Source organism: Octodon degus, unplaced genomic scaffold, assembly GCF_000260255.1.
Source record: "Octodon degus isolate 3935 unplaced genomic scaffold, OctDeg1.0 scaffold00153, whole genome shotgun sequence".
Lineage (NCBI taxonomy): Eukaryota > Metazoa > Chordata > Mammalia > Rodentia > Octodontidae > Octodon > Octodon degus.
Window position 1 is genome coordinate 2,144,933 of NW_004524729.1, and position 12,701 is coordinate 2,157,633.

Below are 12,701 nucleotides of genomic sequence, written 5' to 3' on the forward strand. Positions count from 1 at the left end.
TCGAGACTGGGCGTGGGGGCACACACCTGTAACCCCAGCTCTTGGGAGGCTGTCAACAGGCAGAGCACGAGTCCAATCTGGTAGTGAGACCCTGAACACCCTGTAGATCCTTCCCTAAAATAGAGGGAAAAAAAAAAAATTTTTTTTTTTTTGGGTCAGGTTTCAGCCATTCAATTTTAAAGTCTTTGGGGTTCACTGGTGCACGCTGGTAATCCCAGCACTTGGGAGGCTGAGGCAGGAGGGTCACTGAGTTCGAGGCCAGGCTGGGATACACAGTGAGTTCGAGGCCAGCCTGGACCACGTGGTGAGACTCTGTCTCAAAAGGACAAAAAGTTCTAATTAGTGTATTTGTGATTACGACAGCAAGATAGAGCCAGCGTGGCTCTAAGTGGGTTCTCTGAGGTGAAAGCACATCGCGAGCCACGCCCTCCCACGCTGGCCCTGGCGTCCCCTGTGGCTGCGGGTCCCGAGCGCGACCACAGACCGTCACGCTCGGGTTGGCCTTAGCGACCGCGCAGCTGCCGTCTCCTCTCACTGCCTGCCTGCTGCTGGGGTTTGAAACAGTCATCTTCTTTTGAAAACAGAAGCTGCTTTTATGGGCGCCTAGGGAGTCCCGCAGGAGGCGGGAGGCAGCCTAATGCTGCCAGAAAAGTTGTGAGTGGAGGCGCGCCTGCCCTAATCGGAATCCCGGAGTGACTTGCTTTAATGAAAAAAGACAAAACGGCACCCTGTCTTCTTCCTCAGGTCCTACACGGACACTTAGGTTTCCTAAAAGCAAAACTGCTTTCGTTCCAATTCCCACCCAGGACACCATGCACGTGTGGCCAGCCCTGCGTGGAACAGGACTCAGGCTGTCCCCAGGACGATGACACCGGCCTTCCAGGGTCCCGCTCTCCAGGCCTGTCAGTTGCTCCTCCCACGCTTTCACTGATGTCATTTATTACTCCGAAACAGCAAGCCCCAGCGTGCCAGCTAGCAGTCCAGTTGCCACGTGCCTGAGCGTGGCTTAAGTTTAGTAGCGCAAGCGCTCCTTGGCGTCCACAGGCCCCACGAGGAAGGGGTCACGGCCACGGCCCTGCCCTGGGGGCTGGGCAGGCCTCAGAGGCGCTAGCGGAGACAAGCCTGGGCTTCCGCCCCCCAGCACAGCAAGAATCAATCAATAGAACCCCACATTTGCACGTTTCGTGACGCGGGAAGCCCCTCCTTCTGCACCTACAGCTGTTCCTAGTCCCCCCCCTTCACCTGCCAAGCCAGGAGGGCCTGGCCACGGTGGCACGGGGGACCCCCTCCCAGGAAGACCCTCCCCAGGGTCCAGTACCAAGGGTGTGTGAGCCACAAACACAGACAGTACCGGACACCCTGGGGCCCCACATGTTCAGGGCCTGACCCTCCGCTCCCCCACGGTGGCCTGTGACCTGACTGCAGCCCTAAGACACTGGTGAGCACGAGCCCCCGGGAGAGCTGAGCTGCAGTGTGGCTAGAGCCACGGACGTCCATGCGGATGTCGGATCCTGGGTCGCTGCACAGCAGCCCGCACAGGAATGATTCTCAGTCACACCCTGACCTAGCTGTGTACTGAAACCCTGGAAACATCAGTGAGGTAGGTGGTATTGGCCCCATTTTACAGGTGGGCAAATTGAGGCAGGATGAAATGCAATAGCTCGCTTTTAATAACAACATACAAAATCTGGAGAAAGCCCAAAGGAGTCCTGTCCCCAGAGCCCGCAGAATGGAAACAGATGGGAGAAGAGCTGCCCTCTCCTACTGACAAGAGGTCTCCACAGGGGAACCTGGCGCCCCCAAGGGGCCAAGGGCCTACAACCAGAACAGCGAGAGAGATGCAGCTCTTGGTCAACTCCCAGCTGGGCAGGGAGGCCCCAGGTGCTGAGGAGAGACCAGGCCACAGCGCGCACACGCGTAAGCAGCTCTGGCTGCAGGGGGCTGGCCTGTGATGGGCCCAGCACGCTGGAAGCGCTGGAAACTGGGCAAGGGGACAGCACAGTCCCTCCGACCCCAGGAGATGCCATCTGCTCTGGGGACCCCGGAAGGATGCCAAGCCCAGCCCCTCAGTCACCCTGGCTACCAAACCCTCCCACCTGGCCTCAGGACCCCAGTTCTGCAGGTCCCTCCAGCCCAGGCCCAGAACTGATGGCCTGGGGCGTAGGCATGTGTGTTGGCGGTGTTCTTTGGCTGGAAGCGAAGGCCAATCTTGGGGGGTTGGGGCTGTCTGCTCAGCTGGAGAAGGTTCTGGAACTGGGTGTGAGGCGAGGTATCCCCAGCCTAGGGTAAAGCCGATGAATGGGTCATGTCCCCATCTCCCCGGGGAGCCCACTGTGACAGTGTGGCGAGGGGAGGGTGCACACTGGGGTTCACCAGGTCACAACACCTTCCTCGAGGCCTGGGAGGAAGTGTGGCCAGTCTGACTCACAGAAGGCCCGGCTGGGTGGTGTCCACCTATGTCGGGTGGGATGCGGCTCGTGGCAGGGCCCTTGTGGGACCTGCTGTCCCTTTGCCGTCTGTGGCCTCCTGGCGTCCCTAGCCCTGTCTGGGTGCAGAGGGTTCTCCGGAGCTGGGCAGGGGAGGTGGGATGCAGGCAGGAGCAGAGCCAGCGGGGGGGAGGACGAGGCACTTCAGTTTGGGCTGGTGTTTGTGGATCGGCCCTGGCCCCGGAGTCGAGCGGCCCTGCCTGGCTGCAGCCCTGGCGCTGGTTGTCACAGAAGACCCCGGTGGCGGTGACAGGTAGGCACTTGGCAGCAGTCCCCAAGCCTAAGGGCCAGGGCTCCATGTGGCTCTGCCATGCTAGGTCATCAGGATGGGCTTCTGCCGTACCTCCAGGATGTCTAGGGGGAGGGAAGCAGACGACACCAAGGCTGAACCCCAGGCACCACAGCCACCCAGCTCCTCTGACAGAGGGACACCACTGCCGCACACTCGTGTGGGCTCAGGCTACAGGAGCGCAGGTACCAGGGCAGAGCCAGCAGGGCCACCAAGACCCCCACCCGGCAGGACTGCAGGTCCAGGTCAGCAAGGTGGCAACCCCGGGGCACAGAGCTGCTCAGGACGCCTCGTGGGACATTTGCAGCAGAAGCCGGGACATGAGGGGGCAGGGGCTGCCAATGCCAGGAGCCCAGGAGCCAGGTTGCCCACTGCAGGTTCTGCGTGTCACGGTCATCGTGTTACCTGTTAAGATCCGATGCAGCGGCAAAGTGACATAGGTCAAGTGTGCATAGAGAAGAAAGTTGCCGTCAGCTCTGTTCAGTTTCAGCCAGGACCCGACCAGGGACCGCCCCGTGCCAGACAGGGAGCGGGAGCGAAGGTTGGTGGCATTGTGCAGGTCAGCTGGAAGGGAGAGGGCAGTCAGGGGCCTGGGCCACCGGAGGCACACACTCCACCCAGCACGCTGCAGCTTGGGAAGGAACCTGGCTCAGCCAGCTTTGGGCATGAGCACTGGGGCGGCCCTTTCCCGTCACCCATCCTGTGGTCGTCGAGGGAGGCAGCCTGCAGTGGCCAGCAGCACTTTCTACCAAGCTGGAAATGCGTGTGGGGTGGGAGCCCAGGGCTCACACGAGAAGAGGCACAGGCCATACTTCCGGGCACCCCCAGGCTCGGGGCGGAGGTCAGGATGAAGACACCAGCTGCCCGTCAAGGCCGCAGGCCTAGTCCCCTCCCGAGGATGCTTGGGCTAGAGCTGGTCCCTGAGTGGCAAAGTCTGTGTGCTCTGCAAACGTGCAGGGAGCCACAAGAGCCCAGCCACGCCAAGGACGGGGACGCCTGGACCTCGCCAGCAGAGCACCCAGACCCAGCCGAGTGGCTTCCTGGGCCTGAACGATGCAGCTGACACCTGATGTCTGCTTGGATGACTCCCTGGCAGTGAGACTGACCACGGAGGACACACGGCCAGAGGGAGGATGTGAGACCGGGCCCGAGCGCGCAGCCCACCAGGGCGCAGGTTCCAGAATAGGGCGGGCGGGCGAGCCAGGGAGCGGCAGGGAAGGCGGCCCACAGCCCTCCGCGCAGAGAAGCCAGCCTGGGCCACAGGAGCCTGGGGCAGCAGGGCATGCCTCTTCTGTCTGTCCGTCTGTCCCCAGCTCCCACCTCGTAGCACCATGCTCTAGACACCAATGAACAAAGGACACCCGGGGCAAGAGCTGCTAGCTGATCACCTCCGCCGTCGTCCTCCCGGAAGAACTCCTCACTGTCGTTGGCCGAGTGGGACTTCTTCATCTCAGCGATGCGGTTGCGGGGCACCTTCCTCTTGAGGGAAGGGGAAAAGAAGGCGGGCCGGTTGTTCCGCTCGGGCGTGGGGGGCGTGCTGAAGGAGGTCACCTGGGAATGAGGGGCTCCGTCACAGGGCCGCTCCCCTGCTGCCCTCCGACGACCCTTGCACAGGCTCTGAAGGGGACAATGGCCAAGCCAGGGGCCCCACTGGGAGAGCACTTGGCCACCCCGAACAGGTGGAGGGGCTCTTCCAGGTGGGGACCATGGCCACACCCGAGCGCAAGGAAGGGGAAGTGGGCAGCACCCGTGCCTGCCTCGGGTCACCAAGCAGCGAGACGGGCACACAGGGTGCAGCGTGGCCTGCTCCAGCACTCTTCCGGCTCCTGAAGGCCTGCCCTCGCACTCCCTGCACCCACTACATCCTGGAGCTCTGTGCTCGTCTCTTCCCCTCCCTTCACCAGCACCCTCCACACCCACTCTGGACAGGTGGGCACAGGTCCCTGCCCTCAAGGAGCTCACAGTCTGCTGGGAGTGACAGAGCGACAGATTCAAAGTGACAACCACGACAACATGCTGGCACTGAGACAGAAAAGGAAGCACAGAATGTGGGAGCACAGAGGCCGAAGGGATGGACAGCCTGGGAAAGCAAGGTAAGCTTCCTGGAGGAGCCGCTGCTCAAGCCGGGTCTTGAAGGACGAGTAGGAGTTCGCCAGGTGAAGAAGGGGGGGAAGGGCGTTCCAGGCAGAGGGAACTTGGCCCAACTCCTCCCTCCTCCCCATGCAAACAAGAATCGGAGCAGCAAGATGAGCTGGGCCTGAGACTTCGGGAGCCCCCTCAGCCGCCTTGTCACAGCTCTGACATCCACCAGAGTCCCGCGCGGCTGCTGGGCTCCAGACGGTGCTCCCAAAAGCCAGGGAAGGTTTTAAAAGATAAGAACAAACACCAGAAACCACAATACACAGTCTACATCTGTCGTGCGCTGGTTACAAGTGGCCCCCAGGGACAGGACAGTGACAGGGCACACACGAGGGTGGTGCCCAGGGGCTCTAGATTGTGGCTCTGCTGGGCGACCCCTGCCACTTGCCCCTGGGCCCACCGGCACCTCGCAGCCATTCCACTCGGGGGGGATGGAGAAAGCAAGGACCGAGCAGGACAGTGACAGGTGCAGTCACACAGCAGACCCAAGGCCAGCCTCGCCTGGCTCTGTTGGCACAGCTGGCCAAGAAGACCAGGCCTGCATCTCAGAGTCAGAGCAGAAGGCCCTAGGGTCTCACCCATCTTCAAAATAAAATTAGCACTTCTTGGTTTTATTTGGTTTAGAAAATACTAACTGCAGAACATATTGAAAAAGAATATGGGTACACATGGACAAAGAAGGCCGCGTCAGGCCGTTAGAACAGCTGCCCCTTCTGGCCAGGGGCAACGGAGGGCCCAGTCCCCCACCAAGGCCACCCCACTGAAGCAGCAGACCAAGTCTCAGAGCGTTAGAGGGGCAGAGGTGGAGATGGCCTGGCCTGCAGCGTCTTGGCAGGGTGCACCGCCAGGCAGCAGCCCCCCACCGGATCACCAACGGGTCCCGCACTGGGGCAGACACACAGGCCAGCAGAGGAGCCGGGGCCCAGGCCCTGTGTGCTCTGCCCAGCCTGTGGGCGTGGGAGGCCTCCTCTCTGCTGTCTCGGGAGGCACGGTGTGTCCCTGGGCAGGGCTGCACCCTCTCTGAGCCCACGTTCCCGCTCACCCTGGGCAGCAGCCCTGCCCAGGTGCGCGGCCCTTACCCTCTCGTGCATGGGCGAGGCTGGGCTGGAACCCTCCTCGGTACCGCAGGGGGACGTGTCTCCAGTGGACACGCGGCTGACGGCCATCTCAGCATGGCCCTTGCCCTGGGGCCCTTTCATGCGCACGAACTCCATATTGTTGTACTTGTAGAAGCCAAATGACATCTTCTGGGCCATGCGCGCAGCCACACTCACCTGCGGTGCATAGGACGTGGCCTGAGTAGGTGGTAGGGCAGCTCCGCAGCGCCCCTCCCCCACGACATGACAGCCCTGAGGGCCCCCCTGGGAGGTTCTGAAGCCGGACACCGGCCTTGCCACCTTGAGGACCCAGGCCATAGCCAGGCCCAGCCGCAGTGCTGCCACCCAGCTCTTCCAGCAGGCACCCACTGACTGAGCGACCTGTCCATCCAGCTGTCCCACGTCAGCACAGAAAGCCAGGAGTGGCACTGCCAGCCCAGGGGCTCCAGAGCTGGGACAGACCACCCACCCTCACTTCCACCAGAAGCAGGGCTGAGGCCCTGTGAAGCCCAGACACGGCCGAGCTCCTCTCCTCCCCGGGCCTCTGCATGGGTATGCCAGGCCCATGTTGGCACCGCTGCATCAGAGGGGCCCCAAGGTTGGCACTCACTCGGTTGTCATACACCTTCTTAAGTGCCTCATAGCGGATGGAGCCCTGGAAGATGACCCCCTGGAATGTGTTGGTTTTGTCACTGGCCACCAGCTCCACACAGACCATCTCTCCTTCCCCCACTGTCATGTCGCTGAACACCTAGAGGGTACAGACAGAACATGTGGCCCTGAATGAGCTTTGGAGCATCTGGGCAGCACAGCTGGGCCACTTGCAAGGCCACCTCACGGTCCCAGGGCTCCAGGTGCTCCAGGAGGAGGCAGCCATGCTGGGGAGGGGCACACTGGCTGGGCTACCACAGGTCCTCTGCTCCAAGCTGGACGGTCCCAGCTGCCTGGTCCACTTCAGCCTGACCTAGTTCCCAAACCTCAGTCAGAAGTCCGGCGGCGCTGACAGGGACCCCTCCCCGAGGACAAGCGCTGGACCCAGGCAGCCCAGGCAGGGATGGCTACATCCTGCCAAGTTCGGAGTTGCTGTTCTAGTGCCTGGCACAGCCCCATCACAGGCTGTCGCCTCCCAGCCCCAGTACTTCTGGGGCCACCCTGCCCCAAGAGCCACCTGACTGCCCAGACCAGCAAGGGCCTGGCCTGAGGATGGCCCTGGGGGACAGGGTCTCCTCTGGTTCCCTGCCTGACACCCAGGTTTTCCCCCCATTTGCCACTCTCCTGTGTCCCACTTCCCCTGCCTTGGAACAAAGGCTTCACCTCCAGCCTAGAGCCCCACCCCCTGCTCCTCAGGGCTCTGCGCGGTTGGCACGGGGCCTCAGGGAGAACACAGCAATAAATATGTGAGGGTTCGCTGCATCCTCCCATCGGGAGTCCTGGATATGCAGGATGGGAGGCCGTGACCCTCATGTACAAATGAGGAAACTGAGGCCCAGAGCTGGGGGAGCTCCCTTGACCCCAGCGGAACCTTGGGAAGAGGGGTCACACCGGCAGGTGTCAAGGCCCTCCCTGCCCAGCTGCCCAACGCCTCCTACAGAAGAAAGCCCTTGCCCTCAAACGCCCCAGAAGGCAGGCAAGGGGACTTCAGCCAGGCTGGGCTGCTCACCTCCTCGAAGCTGTCAATCATGAAGAAGATGTTGGGGTAACTCATCTTCGACTCCTCCCCTTTGCTGTCCATGGGATGCTTACTGGGAGAGGCAAACACTTGCTAGAAGAAAGCAAGAAAACGATGTGCAGTGCTGAGTGGGGACAGAAGCCAGGGCCTCGGGTGAGCCAGGCAAACGCTGTACCACGCAGCTGCACTCGCAGCCCAGGAAGGCAGATTTCAGGGCTGAGAGGCCCCAGCCTGCAGCAGACCCTGAGCCACCCCAGGGACGGGCCACCGCAGCATGCTGCCCAGAGCCAAGGCCAGAGCTGTGTGCTGCGTGCTTGGGACACAGGACCTGGGGTGGAAACGAGACCCTGCAGAGGCCGAGCATAGAGGAGGGGGAGAGGGAAGAAGAGGGGGAGGGTGCAGCAGAGGCAGAGGGAGGGCTCGGGGGAGGGGAGGCGTCCTCCACAAGAACCCCCAGCCCCACTGGCTCCGGCCCCCCGTCTCACCTGTGACTTCTTCTTGTGGATGTGTATGTCACCCCCGTCGGCGCGTGTGCACACAGCACAGGTCACCATGTAGTCCAGCTGGAATAGGGCACGGGCAGTGTGCATGAGGGGTCACTGTCCCTGGGCTGTGCCCGCCCACCCCACCTGCCCCTACCTTCTGTAGGATGAGGTTCAGGCACACGCTCTCCTCCCAGTCGATGTCAGGGTCTCCCAGGCCTGGCAGCTTCTTGGAGTCACGCCGGTACACCTCCACCTCTACCTCAGGCTCGGCCTCGGGCAGCTGCAACACAGGGCACAGTGAGGGTGGGTTGGCAGCGATTAGGACAGAAGGCATCCCCTCCTCCCTCCCACCTGCCTCTTGATGCCACTGGGAGCTGCCCCTCCTCCACACGCCTCTCAAGGTGGTGGCGATAAAAGTGTATTGCTCTGTGTCACTGACCACAGTGCTACTGTGACTTCTGCTGAGCTCTCAGTGGGTGCCTGGGACTAGGATTAGCACTTACAAATCATTAATCCTTGCAGCCTCAAGGAATCCTGGAAGCCAAGGGTCGAAGTTCATGTAACGAGTGAGGATCAAAAGTATTAAAGTCACGTGGGGATGTGTCAAGGAGAAGCCAGGGGTCTGGGCCTCTCCAGAAGGGGCAGGAGGTATACCCCAGAGCAGACTTTGACACAGCCATCCTGTCGGGCCCTGAGGCCCTCATCCAAGGGCCATGGGCAAATCTCCACTGGGCAGTGCCCATGCACCCAAGGCCAGAAGCTGGAGGGGCCCAGGAGCACCCAAGCCTCAGGGAAGCAAGGGAGGTCCACGGAAGGGCTTCCTGGCCCTGGCCTCAGCTCACAGAGCTACTGCTCCTCTCAGGCACCCTTCTTCGTCCTACTTGGTTTAGTTTCTCTTGGGTCTTTTTTTGTACTATTTTCCTTTTTAGTACTGGGAATTGAACTCAGAGCCTTGCACTTTCGAGGCAAGCACTGTACCACTGAGCTACATCCCTGACCCTTGGTTGACTTCTTTCCCCCCTGAGTACTTATGGCTCTGAGATCATCTCATTTCAACCCTGCCAGGAGGCAAGGTGTGGGCTTTGCCCGCAGCAGACGCTCAGCTGACCTCTGCTGGCTGAGTGAATGGAAGGAACGGTCTCGGCACGGCCGGCACCGTGGACAGCGGGCAGCGGGAAGGGCAGCTGTGTGGGGGAATGCGCCTGTCAGGAGACAGCGCCACCGGGCCAGGCGCCTGGGGCAGCCACCCTTGCAGGGACAGGCGCACAGGACCCCAGAGCAGCAGAATGTGGCCGTAACAAGTCAAATGTCCACCACCTGCATGGACAGGCTGGCACACAGGAAGCGAGGGCACTGCATGCAAGCCATGGTGAACACACGCCGCGGGGCCTGCCCTGTGGCCCAGGGGTCTGGATCCAGGGATGCACCTGGCCATATTCCTGAGTGCCTGTTAGGCTCAAGAAACCTGCCAATGGCGAGATGCGCAGCTGCGCGCAGAGCTGCGCCCTCCTTGTCCCTGAGCCATTACTTTCTGCCTGGGAAGTCGAGGATACGATGCTACCCCAGATGCTGAGGGTGCTGACAGGAGTGACAGTGTTTCACGGCATGGGCCACTAGCACAGAGCAGGCCACAGACAGATGCCTTACCCTCCCCACTAACGACTGCGTGGGCTGCCTGGGAAGGGTGAATGAAGCCCGCAGGGAAGCCAGGGCATCCCTCCCAAGGAGCCCCAGGGTGTCCTGGAGCAGGGCGAGGGGATTCCAGAGTCCTATGCCGCCCACACTGCGGCTCTGGCTCTGCCCATCCCTCCTTTCTTGCTAGGCACTGGTAGACTAGCTGGTTGCCGTGGCAACCGGGTACCCGGAAGGGGAGAGTGGGTGGCAGCTTGGGCTTGCCGCAGAGGCCTCGCAGTGCGCAGGCGCAGCACCCCCTCGCCGGCCAAGGTTGAGGGTGGGGTGGGGCCCCCTGCTCCCATGTCAAGCTCGCCCCCTGCAGGCGGCCCCGGGCACTGCGGCCTTGTGAGCAGGAATAAACGCCCTTGTGGTGGGTCCTAGGCATGCCTGCCTTCTCCTCCAAACTGTGCCAGGTGCTACCCTGCCCAGCCTGGAGGCAGGACGCTATGACACATGCTGTGTCACACTTTGGATCACACAAGCCATTACTGCCTCCCTTAGTGCAGGGTCTGGGCGTGACCCCTGTAGCAGGTATGTCCCAAGTCCACCTTGCCCCCTCTGGGTCCTACAACCCTCTGCGCACATGGCACCTCTTTCTGCTGCCGTCTAGCCCTGTTCTTCCCCCATCACAGCCCTGGTGGCCCTGGACGCCATCTGTTGGGCTGTCTGTCCCAACAGGGGTAGACCCAAGTCCCTTCTGGGGGTAGTGGATCACTGTGCGTGCCCAGCACCCCCAGGCAATCCTGTACCTCGCTGACCTAATGTCCCCTGGTGGCTCCTTCCCCAGGTGAACTCTGCGTTTCCTGCTCTTCCACGCAGGAGGAGCTGCCCTCGCCCACCCCTGCACCTACCACCTCCACACGGCACAGATCTGGCACCCTTTCTTGCCCTCCTGACCACACAGCTGTGACCTCTCCTGGAGCTGAAGCTCCAGGCACCACCAACAGTATCCAACACATGCACCAGCAGCTTCCTTGGGCCCCTGGAGGCAACAGCCTTTGTCTCGGGGCAAAGACCACTGTTTCAGGAAGGGACTCTGCCAGCGCGGCTGGGACCAGAGGCTGAGGCCCATGGAGTGAGGAAGCCCCCTGCTGCCAGCCCTTCCCACCAAGGGGGCCTCAAATCACATCACCCTCAACTCCCAGGTGCCAGCGAGGGAAGGCCCTGCCTTCCCAGGCCCCAGAGTGGCGACTGGACAGCCTGGCACACAGTGAATCACAAAGCTGGTCTGGCAGCTGCTCTGCCACCTGCACATGGGGCAGAGAGGGTGACGTGGGCAGAACTGAGGAGCAGAGGCTGGGCTACCAGGTCCCATTATCAGCGCAGGGCTTCATTACCCCATAGGGCACCCTGCCCTGCCACACCAGTGAACGCTCTGCCAGGCCTCCACACCTTCTTGACTGGAGCCAGCACTGGCCATGCCATTCCTGCAGGCCCTTCACTGTGACCATCAGCCGCGGGCGATGTCCCCTGCTGGGGCCCTTCTAGACCATCAGGAGGTCCCCAGTGTCCACCCTCTCCCCCCTGAAGGCACCAGGCCTGTCCACTTGGGACAGGCTTACTCTGTATGTGACCAAGACAGAGCTCCCAGTACAGTGCACAGGTCCTGGGCGACAAACCCAGGGCCATAGTCCCAGGGTCTGCGCCTGGAGCCAGACAGGCTGGAAGGCCCAGGTGTGGTCCACAGCACTCTGCTGTGTGTTTTTATATATCCTTTTTTCTTTTCTTTTCTTTCTTTTTCTTTCTTTTTTTTTGGTACCAGGGATCAAACTCAGGACCTCGTGCTTGCCAGGCACCTGAGCTATCTGCTCACCCCTGCTTTCTATTTTTAAAGGAACACAAAGCATTTCTGTTTGGTATATGGGATGCTTAAGCCCTGTGCAAAGCACTGACACTGAACACAGAAGGAGCGTGCACACTGTGCCTCGTTCACCCCTCCGGCCCCTGGGCTGAGGCTCTGTACCTCCGAGCCCGGGCGTCCTGTCTAGCTGCTGCACTGAGGGCTGGAGTCCACAGGGGGCACAGCACAGAGCCACGCGCCAGGCAGTCCGTGGAGAGGACCCAGCCGGTGGAAGGAGCACCGGCCTCCGCCCTGTCAGGCTGTGTCACATCTATTCCTTTGTGGGAGAGGCTGCCCTTCGGCTGGTCCTATACTGCTCCCTCACAGCCACCACGCTGCTGACAACCACTGCCCTCCAGGATCCCTGGGATATGAGTAACAGCGCACACAGCATGCCAACAAGGCAAAAGGCGAGACTGCGCCGCGCTACGATGTGGGAGGGGCAGCGCACACCTCCTGCTTCTCGGCCCGCAGGGCTGTGGGGAAGGACCTATGGGCCTCGGGCACTGGCCTGGGGGACACCCACCTTCCTCCCATCCACGCTGCTCTCGCCACCCGTGTAGGCCAGCTTCCGGCGAACGTAGAACAGCATGTCATCCTGCCGGGGGGCCCATTTCTCCATGAAGTAGGTGGAGAACATCCACGTCCAGAAGACAATGCGATCATCCTTGAGGCAGCCTGCAGGAGGAGGCAGAAGGGGTAAGAGAGGGTGGCCACTGTGGCCTGATGGGTGACCCTGGCCATGCCCTGCCATCGGTGCTGCATGCTGGATCAGAATTCCACAGGCAGAGCCGCTCTGCTGCTATCCCCTGGGCATCCCTAGAGGCCTGGACACCTCCCAGGAGCCGAGTCCTCCACCCAGCGGCAGGCAGCCTGAGGGCCAGCTCCAGCCAGGGGATGAATCAGCACCTTGGAGGAAAGGAAAACCTACATGCAGAGGAGGGAGGAGGAAGCAGCCAGGCAGGACCGCCCTGAGCAGACACCCGCCCCTCCCTCCCTCCCTCCCTCCCTCCCTCTCTCGC

General features: G+C 61.7%; 1 protein-coding gene across 2 annotated transcripts; it reads right to left on the reverse strand.

Moving 5' to 3' along the window:
* Positions 1-1,339: 1,339 nt before the first annotated feature.
* On the reverse strand, positions 1,340-12,546 carry Kiaa0930 (KIAA0930 ortholog). 2 transcript variants are annotated; one of them, XM_023702569.1, is made up of 10 exons: positions 12,487-12,546; positions 12,206-12,357; positions 8,320-8,445; positions 8,166-8,243; positions 7,672-7,773; positions 6,622-6,762; positions 5,994-6,188; positions 4,164-4,326; positions 3,181-3,339; positions 1,340-2,840 (listed from the first exon to the last, which is right to left on the reverse strand). In XM_023702569.1, the coding sequence occupies exons 1-10, from the start codon at positions 12,494-12,496 to the stop codon at positions 2,800-2,802; spliced, it is 1,167 nt and encodes a 388-aa protein (XP_023558337.1). In that variant the 5' UTR covers positions 12,497-12,546; the 3' UTR covers positions 1,340-2,799. The 2 variants fall into 2 exon arrangements, with proteins under 2 accessions (XP_023558337.1, XP_023558336.1); XM_023702568.1 differs by lacking the exon at positions 12,487-12,546 and having other exon boundaries at positions 12,206-12,448.
* Between the last annotated feature and the right edge of the window lie 155 nt (positions 12,547-12,701).